This window comes from Corticium candelabrum, chromosome 13 (genome assembly GCF_963422355.1).
Source record: "Corticium candelabrum chromosome 13, ooCorCand1.1, whole genome shotgun sequence".
In the NCBI taxonomy this organism is placed as follows: Eukaryota; Metazoa; Porifera; class Homoscleromorpha; order Homosclerophorida; family Plakinidae; genus Corticium; species Corticium candelabrum.
Genome location: NC_085097.1, coordinates 2,172,867 through 2,186,363, shown reverse-complemented (window position 1 = coordinate 2,186,363; position 13,497 = coordinate 2,172,867). Strand labels below are relative to the sequence as shown.

Below are 13,497 nucleotides of genomic sequence, written 5' to 3'. Positions count from 1 at the left end.
TTCGGACAGTCGGTCAGTTTAGCCTTAGACATACCTTCCCAAGTGCAGTAGAGTAGGCTGATGCCCAATGCGTCGTAGGCGTATGACGAAGCGACGTCTTCTATGAGGTAGAAAGAAGGCATTGAGAGTGCGTGGCCGCATGTAATGGTGATGCAGACCATGAGTAGAATGATGAGGGAGTTCATTGTTTGAATGACTGATCTCGCTCTTGCGGGGTTCGTGAGCAAACGAAGTTGTGAGTCTTTTGTGAGCGATTGGATCGATGCGACGAGTCGTCGTTGGCATGGCATACGTTTGAGGGCGTTTTTGATGTGTCGCGTTACCCGATTCTTCTAGAGATTACAAACGCTTCTAATAGCGTGGTGTAAACCTAAACAAATTTGTAGTGGCTGCACACATTAGGTTCATTCAAATCAGACGTGCATTCGGGTATGGTTCGTGTACTTGTTGCGACCAGAGATATAGCTCGCTCTACAAGGCAACGAATACACAAATTTTGAATCTCGTTTGAACCTGGGGGACGGTAGAATGGTAGAGTCCCAGGTGCGTGTCTCATGGCATCATTAGTGGGGATTTCAACGGTTACTCTAGATGGCTAGCCCCTCCCACACTAAAGGGAAAGAGAGTTAACTAGATAGAATATCCGTATTATAATAGTAAACTAGGTGATAGTGTAAACAACATGGTAGATTACACATTAATTATATTAGTATCAAATAGTCACATGATTTAATCTATGAATAGCAAAGACTTAACTTTATGGTAATTTAATTCGACGGTTCATTCCATGGAATGATCTTGCTTACTATAATTATTAATTGAAATCATTTACTTCAAGCTGTGGCAAAACCAAATTTTTGGGATTCCTTAAAGAAAGCTTGCAAGAGTAGTAAACATACATTATGGTAAGTCCACTCAAACGACTATGGGCCATTCCACACTGCTGGAGCTTTTGAGTTCTTTTAGATGATCACTAACTAAATAAGTCTATATACCATTTCACACTTGAAGCACATCAAACCGCATTCAATCTGCTTTGCAGCAGATGTGAATAGATGCGCATTCAATGCGCGTTGACTCATTTCACACTAGGAAAACGCAATCTTTGTATACGTCAGACATACACCTCCCCGTGTAACGTGCGTTAGAACATGCGGTCATCATGACTATAAGTCTCTTCGTAAAGATAGTTCTCTATATGTTGCAGTACGTCTATCCACGGTTTGACGATTAGGTTTCAAACGCCAATGCGCATTGACTAATGCGCATTCAATGCGTTACGTACTCAAACAAAAAGAAACCTGACAAGAACAACCTACTTTCACGGTGTACGTATAGATTTAAATGTATTGACTTACACAATTTTGCGCGTGTATATATTTTTACTTACTTCGTTTGGTAATGTTGATCACAACAACTGGGCATCAAGTCGTATTTACACAAAACTTGAGTGCAGTGTGTCAGATTCGTAAATTGACGGTTTTAATATTTTTTGAAAGCATTATATGTGTAGTTACTAGTTCACAAATTTTTTAATTGTCGCAATTCTTTAATATAATCTTTTAGCTTGTCTCTTTTCTTATTTCAACATTTTCCCCTGAAATTATAGTTGTATACGCCGCTTTCTAGGGGACCTGCAATGTATTGCTGAAAAGGACTATTTTTATTACTATTATTTTAATAACACATTTTTATGTACCCAATTACGTTCATATGGGATAGAGACAATAGTTATGATCCAATCCTACTGTGCAGGAATGTCCATGCAAGGAATTGATAGTATCGGGACACATCATGGTGACCATACTGTGGTGTATTGTGTGAACTAATTAGTTAGAGACGGAGTTACGATGACATATAAGATAGCTGTAAGGCAATTGCATTGTTAGAGTCTGTGTTCCGCGTTCAGATATAGTTCAGTGTGTCTATAGCAATAGAGCGTCAGTCTTCCGTGGTGTAGAATCAATGTGTGCGTATAAGTACAAATACAGTACAATTGGCGACGAGGATGGCCACGGGAAGACACGGTAAGCTGTCAGAATTTAACGCAGGAGTTGATAACGTAGAAGATTACAAAGAGCGTTTTCTTCTGTAATGCGCTGCGAATGGGTTGGAGGACACAGACAAGCAGAAAGCAGTCTTCTTGACTTGCGTCGGTACTGCGACATACACTCTCTTGAAGAATCTGGTAAGGCCAGAGAAGCCACAAGACAAGTCACTGGATGAGTTGTTTGCTCTATTGAAGAGCCATTTTGAGCCACGTATCGTTGTGATCGCGGAGAGATTCCGTTTTTATCAACGTCTTCAGAGAGAAGGTGAGTCGATCGCGAAATATATGACTGAACTGCGCAGGCTATCGAAGCAATGCGATTTCGGAGGCTACCTGGATATAGCGCTCAGGGATCAACTGGTGTGCGGATTATATCATGAGGCTGTGCAGAGAAAGATCCTCGTCGAATTAGAGCTGACCTTAACGAAGGCAGTCCACATTGCACAAGCCGCTAAAAATGCGAGCGACGAATCGCACGCTTTACGCGGGAATACCACAAGGCGACCACCTGTAAAGCAAGTCGAAACGGCGTTTAGCGTACAATATGACACAGCAAGTGGCGCTTACAACGCAAGGCAATTAGACAGCAGAGAATGCTATAGATGTGGTGGGCGTGGACATCACCCCAGTACATGCAAATTCAAGTTTCAGAAGTGTCATTTCTGCAAGGAACAAGAGCATATCAGTAGAGTACTCCGCAAACGATCTCAACAAATGAGCTCAAGAAGGGCACCGCGGCCGTACGTACCACAGCGAAAGGCAAGCCACAACCCACTCATCAAATTGATGAAGATACTGTCAGTGTGGTGTTTGCTCAATCTTGAAAGGACAGAGTCAAGAGCACACTGCAAGTAGCCGGCAGTCAGATACCAACAGAGGTGGACACAAGAGCCACAGTGACGGTAATACCCATCAGTGTATATGAGCAGTATCTGTCCCATGTCCAGCTACATGCAAGTACGGTGTCATTGAAGACGTACAATGGTGGAAGCCTCAAGGTGAAAGAAGAGGTAAGTGTAACAGTGAGATACGGTGAGCAGCATGCTACTGCTAATAATATAGGAGTAGATGGACAGGGTAAACCAGCCATTCTGGGAAGGAACGGATTAAGTCAGATCCGGCTCGATTGGGGATCTCTGTTTAGTGTTGAGGCACACCGAATGTTTGACCCTAAGGAGAAGTTTCCAAGATTATTTGGTTCCAGCGTGGGTACTGTACAAGGGCATGAGGCAAGAATTACACTGATAGCTGAGGCTAACCCGAGATTTTACAGGCCTCGACCAGTGCCATATGCTCTACAAGAAGAGGTCAATCAGGAACTAGATAGCATGCAACGCGAGGGAGTGATACGATCAGTAGAGAAGAGTGACTGGGCAACTCCAGTAGTTGTAATTCGGAAAGGGGATGGTACAGTGAGACTGTGTGGTGACTAAAAGGTCACGATAAACCCCTATTGGATATGGGAGGTTATCCAATGCCAAACCCTCAGAATCTGTTGGCAATCTTGGCTGGAGGAAGGCGATTCTCGCGAATAGATCTGAAACAGGCGTACCAGCAGCTGGGTGTTGCCTCTGATAGCCAACATTATTTGACGATTAATACCAACCAGGATTTATTTACGTTTAATCGAATGCCTTCAAATATGTTTAGCGCCTGGAACTTGGCAGCGAACTATAGACAACCTCTTGTCAGGAATTCCTGGTGTCATCTGCTATTTGGACAACATATTAGTAGTTGGCGAAAATGAAGAACAACATGAGCAGCGGTTGTTAACAGTGCTGAGACAATTGGATAAGGCTGGTATGAGACTGAAACAGGAAAATTCGAACTAAATCAGCCGCAAGTGGAATACTTGGGTCATACTATCAGTGAGCAAGGCAGCTTATCCTCGTAGACTAAGGTCCAGCGATTAGAGATGCGCCGAAACCGACAAACGTGACAGAGCTTAAGGCTTTCGCTGGCTTACTCAAATGCTACGGGCGGGTTTTGCCAAAATGGTCAGCGACCTTGCATCCCTTGTATGCGTTATTAGGCAAGAATCGACCGTGGAGGTGAGGATCTAAGGAAAGAGGAGCATTCCAAAAAGGGAAATAGGAGCTTCTGGAATCAAAATTTCTGACACATTACGACCTGCAAAGGCCAGTGAGTCTGAGTTGTGATGCATCATCTTACGAGGTAGGTGCCTGTCTGACACATAATGCCAGATGGCGAGGAGAGACCGATAGCCTTTGCATCCAGAGCACTGTCGACAGCGGAGAAGGTACGCCCAACTGGAAGAAGACGAATTAGTATTGGTATACGAATTGAAGCAATTTCACATGTACCTAGTGGGCAGAGAATTTACGTTGGTTACAGACCATCGGCCCCTTCTGAAGATCTTGAGACCATATGAAGGCGTCCCAACATTGGCAGCAGCCCGGTTACAACGATGGACACTGCTTCTTAGTGCATACAACTACAAGCTAAAATTCAAGTCAATAGTAGAGAACAAGGAAGCAGATTGGTTGTCCAGATTGCCGATAGCTATGCAAGGGATTGACCCAAATGAGGAGATTTACCATGTAGACTACTGCGATCAGTTGCCAGTGACGGCAACCGAAATAGCCAGAGAAATCCAGAAAGGTCCAATACCGAGAAAGGCTTATAAATATACCCGAAGTGGATGGATAACTTCAGGGAATCAGTGTTTAGAGCCTTAAACCACGCGCCAGTCAAACTCAGGCGCGTACTTATGGGGTGGGGGGTGACAACGAACTAAAACATTTTAGTTAGAGGTCCGCTTGCTTTCTATGTATAATATAAATTGCAATTTTTAGACACTCTATGTTCGTTACTAGAGCTCTAGCTAACTGTCTCGTTGTACTAACTACACAACTCCTATACCCAAATTTCTTCTAATAGACCTGGTAACTAATAAATAGATTCAGTAGAATAGAGCATGTTGAACTAAGATATGACTGGGAAGTCCACTAGAGAAATGCGAGCGCTAAACTTTGCCAATACACTCAGAAATCCCAAGTACAACATGGGATTCCGCAGTAGACAGGAGATTACAACGGACGCCAAATTGGTCACCATGTTCCTACCATTGAATGCCATGTTGGGCTCCCATCACGATATCGACACGGTTATGTTGAGAGTAAAGCACGCCTACCTCATATACAAAAGTTCGCTTGACAACTATATCTATAGAGCTGCCGCTGCGGCAGCGGGTAAATTCAACATTGAGCATCTGTCCGTATGGATGCCAAAGTTTCGACCGTCGCTCTCCGTGCACACGCATTTGGAGGCTCGGCTGGTGGCAGGCGCGCAGCGTATAGTCTCTACTTGAGCAAGTTAAAGTGTAAAGAAATAAGTTTGGAGACGCCGAATTGAGCCACACCTGGAGAGTCATCAGTGTTGCCAGCAAGCAACTCCGACACGTCCTTGTTGTGATTGTGTCCGTTGAGCGGGATGGGAATCAGCAAAAGAACAATCAAGTCTTCGACAACGCCAAGCTGACATTGTTGAGTGTGTGCGTCAATAGCAGGCAGTACCCAGACCGGGAGATCGAAACAAACTTTACCGAAGCCTCTAGAAATTACTCGAGGGCGTACATGTTATTCCAGAAAGCGGCCAATAAATATTCGGACACGGATTCGGGAAGCCAAGTCTCTGTGGAAGAGTTTGCAGAACTATACCCGATCATACACGTCGAAAGGTCCAAGCACAAGAAAAGATTGAAAATGAGTACAGACGACCACGAAATACGACGGCAATTGGCGAGCAACTTTAGAGACCTGGTAAACGACGATTCGGCATATCAAGTCTACTGCGTGGTATTGAGTAATTGATATACGATGTTGGAGGGATATTGACATGAGTTACGTCAAGTTTGGGTCACCCTGACGGCTAGTCAAAAGGAAACGTTACGAAATTTCTTTCAGATACACACGGGCTACACCCTGATTATCTCACTCCCAGTTATCGAGAGGTGGTGTCTTGAATATAACCCAGACTCAATACAACAAGATCACAAAGGTAAAGGCCGAGCGACGGAACATTGATTTGAAACTCTCCAAGTCGAAGATCGCTAAAAACAGTGCATCGATCGGCTCGATAATAGCTAATGTGCACCTAAATTCCTCAAACTTTCTCCCCCTCGGTGCTTGGCACTCAAGGTCTCGCAGTAGCATTGGGTGTTATCTTTGGAGCCACCAAAAAAGCTACCAGTGGTAATGGTGCGACACCTAAGAGAAGAAGATAGGCCGGTACCACCAAGAAAGCTGTCAGTGGTGTCCATACCAAGCAGGCTGGATTTCTGGGTACGTTGTTGGCCGGCCTGGTGGCACCTCCCATAGCAAGTGCGTTGGGTATCGGCGGTGGAGCCCGCAGGGCGGGCAAAGGATTGACATTGCACAGCTCGGTGGGTGGTTGAAAAAAGAGAAGGCGTGGAAACCTCTAACAAATTTACAGATCGACGACATACTCGAGAATTGAGGGGTAGCCAACTATAGAGGAACCTATAAGAAATCCTAGCAAACAAGCCCAAAGCCAATGAGTCTCTAGTCATTACCCTCAAAGATTACTTTGATAGTGATGGCACCCATTGGGTGGCCATCTACAACAATGGGGGCCAAGATGTGGAATATTTTGATAGTTTCAGAGTGCACCCTCCGAATGACGGCTAACGGTATATGCAAAAGACGGAAAAAACATCATGTACAATTCGAGTATGCTAGATATAAATAGCATGCTGTGTGGTTACTATTGCCTATATTTTATCATTCATCGGTGGCAAGGGCACTCTATGCAAGATATTCTTCTCAATTTCACCCAAGTGCCGTCGTTGGGAAATGAAAGCCGGATGGTAGAGAATTTTAATTAAACCTTATATGTAGTACCATGATGACGTACTATGTGAGGTGTAAAGACTCCGGAATTGAATCCTACTCCTATGCAGGCAAAGAACGGTAGAATAGGGTTGAGATCGACGTGCCTGGTGTTTAGAACCAATGAATCCAGATTTATGTCGACGAAAGAAATCGAGGGTCGTGGATTGGGTGGAACTACATCTCATATACCGTTTTTGCCATACACCGAGGGTAAAGCCTAGTTTACAATATGACGCTGACAACGCTCACGATGCTCGCAAAGATGTTCGCGAGAACGATGGCGAAGACGCCGAGTAGGTGTCAAAATGGTGACGCTGACGCTGACGCTGTACCATTTACAATATCATTTGATGAGTGTCAGCGATGAGCCACTACGCGCATGCTCATCATAATCGTACACCATGTTTAAAAAGTCTGTGATTTGGATTTCATTTCCTTCCGCACCAAGTTGTCGCGGAGATGCTTCCACATATCTTGGCAGATTGCTGCTGGAAGCCCGGCTATTTCGATACGTTTTTCCAAGCGTTCTTTCTTGCGCCTCACATCTATACAAGATACCATGACTTGATCTGCCACAATCAGCCGTACATATACGTATCCACATCCCGTAGGCTTTTCTTCCATAGTTTACTTCCAGTTATTTCGCTCGCGGATTTAATCTTTGATTTGTCGACAATACGCACGTGCTTCCGGTAGACGCTAGAGCACTTCTGGTTTGGACACTATAGTTGAACTTGAATCGACTCTAGTGTTGGCGACGCTGATGACGCTAATCGAGCGTTTACAATATGACGTCTGCCTGACGGTCCTCCCTAAGGTCCTCGCCAGCGTCGTCGCTAACGTCACCAGCATCATATTGTAAACCTAGCTTAGAGCGGAGGTGGTAGAACGATTTAATCAAACTCTCAAAACAAAGATGTGAAAGTACTTCTCGGCCAACAACATCTATAAGTATATAGACGTTTTGGATACCCTGTTGCAACAATACAATACCTCCTATCACAGATCTATACAAATGACGCCCACAGAAGAAGTATCCGTAACACGCTCAAATTTTATAGTCGGCGATCGTGTTCGAATTCCCACCTGGACCGAACAAGTGTTCGAGATCGTCAAAATACAGAGCACAAACCCAGTGACCTACAAGATCAAAGACTGGAACGGAGAGACTACAGAGGGCTCGTTGTACGAACCAGAATTGGAAAAGACGTCCCAAGGCGTGTTTCATATGGAGAAGGTGATACGAAAAAATTGTCGCCGAGCATTTGTCAAATGAAAAAGATATCCCGATGTTTTCAACAGTTGGGTGTCTGTAGACGAGCTTACCACCCTTGGATAAGATTTTGGATAGTGTTACATATTTGCTCATATATGATTAGAGTCTTTGGCTGGTGGGGGCACATTGTTGGCTTGCTGCTCTGGAGGCCCCATTCGCATGAATATCTTGGATAGAATAAAATCCAATTTGATAGGTTTCCTTTGGTGGAACCTATACCATATTCCTTCTATCTGTCGCATTCTCATCACGACCGTCTTCTTCTGATCTTCGGTGAAATGAAATCGTTCCAATTGTTTTTTGAGGTGCTATTTGAGATTGTGTTTGGATCTTTTGACGTAGTGGGTGTTTGGCCCCGCTTTTGGGTGTTCTAAGTCGTGAATTTTACCACATCCCACGCATTGGTATTGCCATTCCAATTTTAAAATTTCAAATTTAGACTTGAATTTTTACCTTTTTAAATTTTACACCATACTCACGTTTTTTGGATATGGGAGCTATCCATTCCAATTTTGGATGAGGATGGAGGCGCAATACCAACACTCTTGTCCTAGTAGATGATGGTCCTACAATGAGGACATTGGATAACCTCTCGAGGCTCGCGGCAGGTGTGGAAGCCGTACCAATCCTCTGCTTTGCACATACACAATATCCTATAGTTATAGGTTTTTCTTTCTCTAATAGATCACAATATTTTATGTAACTGTTTATATAGGCATGGAGGTACTTGAGTTCCTCTTGCATTTGTATGACAAAATTCATATCAGTTCAGTGGAGCTCCATAGCGCATTGTGCGTTCTGAATCCATCGGAAACAAGCTCAAGTATCTATTGGAGTTATTCGACCCAGATCAATTTGGTTGTACAGCGCTCTAGTGTGCCCTGCGGACCCTGTGGATAAAAGAGCTAGTATACCTTCTTCAACTGCACGAAGAAAAGATGATCAGTGATGAAGCCCTCAACTCAGGATTGCGTGCGCTGAGATCTCCCATAGAAGCATTTGCTTACTCGACGTCTCTATACTCATGTTGCTGGTTTGGGATATACGGTGACATTACTGGCCATTCAGATGCATCGAGTGGGGATGAATGGCAGAAGAAAGGCAATGGTAATTGGATTGCCTTTTCTTTAGACGAAGGCTTTCTCATTCTTCTTTATCTAAAGATTCAAGTTTTGATACATCAAAGTTGCCTGAAAGTTGTACTTGAGAAGCCTGCTCTAAAGGTTTTGGGTGATGACCCGAAACTCCTTGTGTACTCTCAAGCAGTTGTTGATTTTAGTCTGTCAGAGACAGTAGACATTCTCGTGTGTGAATCCACCGCCAAAGATAAAATTTGCCAAGTTCTACCATTGGGTGTGAACTGCAACTGCACTTTTGTCATGGATCTTGACTCTGTTAGTATTGCAGACATGAAAGCTGATGATTTGGGATCACGGTGTTCAAATGGCACTTGTCGCTCCTACTTCAAGCTGTTGAAACGAAAGAAGATCTCCTTTTGAAAATACCACCTCACTGCGAAGACCATTTTGTGATTATCTGCCGCTATTTTGTACATGCAACCTACTCAAAATTTCGAAGGAGCATTGAGGAAATTCAAGGTAGGCCAGCTGCTTTGGCTATGCATAATAATGTCTTTGACATCCCTTAGTAGTTATATGACGACCTCTTACAGGGTTTTGCCTAAGACATTGAGGGTATATTGCTGTGCTATGCCTCCTGCGAAGGCCACTCTACTATTTTGACCTCACGAACTTAATATCATGACATTAATTTCTAGTGTACTGCTTGTGCAACACATGGTAGCTTGTAGTAAATGTGAATTTTAGGAGGGCGCTTTTGCCATTTATGGTACTTTCAACTCAAGATAGATACTCATCTTTGTCAAATCTGAAGCAATTTGCAGTCATTTACACATTTAATAGTTCTATAAGTACCACCTACTTTTCTTTGGTTCTGTTGTCTTCTACTCAAATTGCTAATGATGAGAATAGACGAAAACATGCAGATGTCCTATTAATTGCCTGTTTCAGATTGTGGTAACCAACATGTACAAATGTTTTACAGCATGACAAGTGAACTGGATGTAGCATTCCAATGATGTGATGATTTTATGGTAACACAATAATAGCCAATCATACTCATAAACAGCCATACAGCTATTTAAAATTTTAAAATTTAAGAAGTGTGCTTATATCAATAGTACTACCTTTTTCTTAACCTTTTCGAAAACTCTGCGTTAGGGTAGAGTAGGTGGTGTGCTAAGATGTCGTGTCTATATAGTGTTGCAAACGTTTCAATTGATTTTGTCAGGGACACTGGTTGCTAACTAATTTTTAATGCTTTGAGGATCTAAAATATTCAAATGTTTGAACAAATTCTAATTACTTATACCATGAGTGAGTACCAGCATGTAACTGCTAGTTTATATGTGTAGAACATTCTGATGAAACATACTGAGGAATCATTGGTACAATACAAGTACAATAGCAGCTTCTAATAGGTGACATGATTATGATTGTGATTCTATGTTGTTGCAGACTTAAGGTAACAGCATCAAGTATTGCTTGCTGCAGTATTTGCTAGAGAGACCGAAAGTGGACATCAAAAGCAGCCTCACGTGAATTCAAAGACTACAATTTCTTTCTTTAGAACTTTCGAGAAAACCAAAGACCATAAGCAGTCACTTGCGATGAAGTCTACTCCTGAGCATGTGATAGAAACAGTCGCCAAGGAGCAAGGTAGAGAAATTGTAGCAAGAGGCATTGCATTTCTCCTTCGTGATAGAGCAGGTTGCTAATTTTCAAAGGATGGCTGCACAACCGAAAGACAGTGACGTGCTGTATAGCATAATGATGGAGAGCAAGCTTTCACAAGGTAAAGGAGAGTTGTTTGTGCAAGATGTAAAAGCAGCCCCGAAGCCTCAATCAGTTCTATTCTATGAGTGGCAGACAAATGACCTCATCCGTTTCTACACAGATAATGATCAGTTCTCAGTCATGAAAGCAGAAACCACCTTTAACCTTAGTGAATTCTTCGTCACACCACTAACTTAGTATCACCTGATTTTGGAAGATGTTTGCACAGGAAAGCACCCATTAATGGCGATAACAATGCTTGTGCACCAGCGCATGCAGTTTTCTACGTTCAATTATTTTGCCTGTACATTGGTCAGTCACAGCAAGTTGCTTCGAAACATTATGGCATTTGGTGCAGATGGAGACAGGAATCTGACTAGAGCTCTTGCTCATAATTTTCCTTTTTGCCTTTTAACTGCGATGTTTTGTGCACTTCAAGAAGGATGTTCAGGGAAGTTATGCGAATTGCCTATTCCTAAGCAAGTATCGCAGAAATTTCTGGATGAGATTTTTGGGAAACGTAAAGGCAATATAAGAGTTGACGGTCTGGTTGATGCCTGCAGTGTTGAGGACTTCGATGACAAGCTAGAGGCTGTAACGGTATCTTGGAATGAACGAGATTCTCAGTATGCTAGCCAGGTTGTTCCCAAATTTTGCAATCACTTAAACAAGCCAAAGCTGATGTAGTTCGTTATCACATGCGTAAGGATATTCGAGAAGCTATTGGCCTTGGTCCTCCTTCTTTAATCTTCACAACAAACAACTCAGAAGCTATTAATTCTGTGCTAAAGAAGCAAGTAAGCTACAAGAAGACCCAGTGGCCTGACTTTGTACAAGAGATGAAAAGGCTAATCGATGCACATCGAAATGAGATCATTTGTTCGTTGTCTGGAAGGGGCCAATTTTGACTTGCAGAGAACTACAAGCACCTTGGCGTGGCGATGGAAGAATGGAGTAAGATGCGATCAGAGCAGCGAAAATGAGTTGTCCAGAGGTTTCATTCTGCTCCGGTCTCTGCTTTATCTCACCCCCTTATCAGAGATGATGATGTAGCAGCTTGCACAGTTAGACTCCTCAACCACTGAACTGCCTATCTATTTGTGCGGAAGAGAGTGGAATTTAGAGATTACCAATGGTCTTCCTGCTTGCTATATGGAACAAAGCTGGTATGTTACTAAAGGGGGAAGACATTATTACCCCATTGCCAGGAACAGGCAAAATAGGTCGAGCTGTCTTCTTACCGTAGTGATATTCCTCACATCGTTAGAGATAAAGGAAATGGGCAGTATGCGTGTGATTCTAACTGCCCACAGTGAGTTTCCAGCAAGTTGTGCTCGCATAATGTTGCTTTTGCAAAGATGAACCTTTCCTTTAGAGAATGTTTGGAATGGTATGGGGCATCACTGCCATCAGCTTCTCAGCCTAACATCACCTCGTTAGCAATGAGTGGAATGCCCCCTGGAAGAGGATGAAAGAAAAAGCAGGTAACTCAAAGTGGAGTCAAGAAATATGCAGCTCCAACTGACTCTATTGCTGCCTTGCCATATACTATGGTAGCTTTAGGCACGGTTCCTGCAACAGAACAGTTTATGGATAATTCTGTCATTGCCCATTTTCAGAACATGAGCTGTCAATTCATCAATCGTCTGTGCCTTCCTGCCATTGTGTCAGGGTACGTACCTTGACAATCCCTACAAACACAAATCCGTTTTATCCCAAATTTATAACCGAAAATATCCGCATCTGCCAGGGCTGTAGCAAACTCACTTCGATAAGCAGATGGAACAACTCCAACTCCATCATATGATATCACCACGGCAAGAGTTGAAAAACGCTCCTACCGGGATACATCAGGAAATCTTGTCACTCACAAAAAGGAATTAGCTGCACATTATTACAGTGCAATTGAGTGCGTGAAGGCAGCTGAACCAACCTTTGAACTAATGAGCCTTTGTATTCCGACTGATATTTATAGCCAGCTGTCCTCTGTGCATTGAGAATGCCTACGTATGCTATTTTGGACCGAGTCTTTAGAATTTCATGAAATACCTTATTTTTCATTAGCCAGTTGTGTTGTTCATTCCACATTGCTGTTGTGTTGTGTTCGTTAGGCAATAATTTTTTGTGTTGTGTTGTTCATTAGACAGTAACTGTTGGGCTGTTCATTAGATACCCAGTGTTGTTGATCCTGTTCTGTTTTTGGTACTGCTTATGTATGGCTGTGTGGAGATACTGTCTGCTTCTTAAATGTTGTTGCGCAGTTCTGACTCACGTTGCAGCCCGCGTTTGATATTCCATTACAGATTATTTGTTTAATTTTGCTCTATTCAGGATGTGTGCAGAAATTCAGCTTGCATCAATTCGCAGACATGGCACATGCGCATTCTATTCCGCATTCTATTCCGCGTTCCATTGCATTCCACTTTCCTTGTTACCCGAGGC

General features: G+C 43.1%; 1 protein-coding gene across 1 annotated transcript; it reads left to right on the top strand.

Annotated features, from left to right (window-relative positions):
* The first annotated feature begins 2,335 nt into the window (after positions 1 to 2,335).
* On the top strand, positions 2,336 to 4,749 carry LOC134189243 (uncharacterized protein K02A2.6-like). The gene is made up of 4 exons (XM_062657484.1): positions 2,336 to 2,809; positions 2,878 to 3,457; positions 3,701 to 3,850; positions 4,379 to 4,749. The coding sequence occupies exons 1-4, from the start codon at positions 2,336 to 2,338 to the stop codon at positions 4,747 to 4,749; spliced, it is 1,575 nt and encodes a 524-aa protein (XP_062513468.1).
* The last annotated feature ends 8,748 nt before the right edge of the window (positions 4,750 to 13,497 follow it).

What these genes read in the sequence shown, in the direction of transcription:
- LOC134189243 (XM_062657484.1), top strand. Translation starts at nt 2,336, where the DNA reads ATGACTGAACTGCGCAGGCTATCGAAGCAATGCGATTTCGGAGGCTAC. An exon ending in TGTAATTCGGAAAGGGGATG is followed by an intron (nt 3,458 to 3,700) that starts GTACAGTGAGAC and finishes AAATATGTTTAG; the next exon opens with CGCCTGGAACTTGGCAGCGA. An exon ending in GAGACAATTGGATAAGGCTG is followed by an intron (nt 3,851 to 4,378) that starts GTATGAGACTGA and finishes ACATGTACCTAG; the next exon opens with TGGGCAGAGAATTTACGTTG.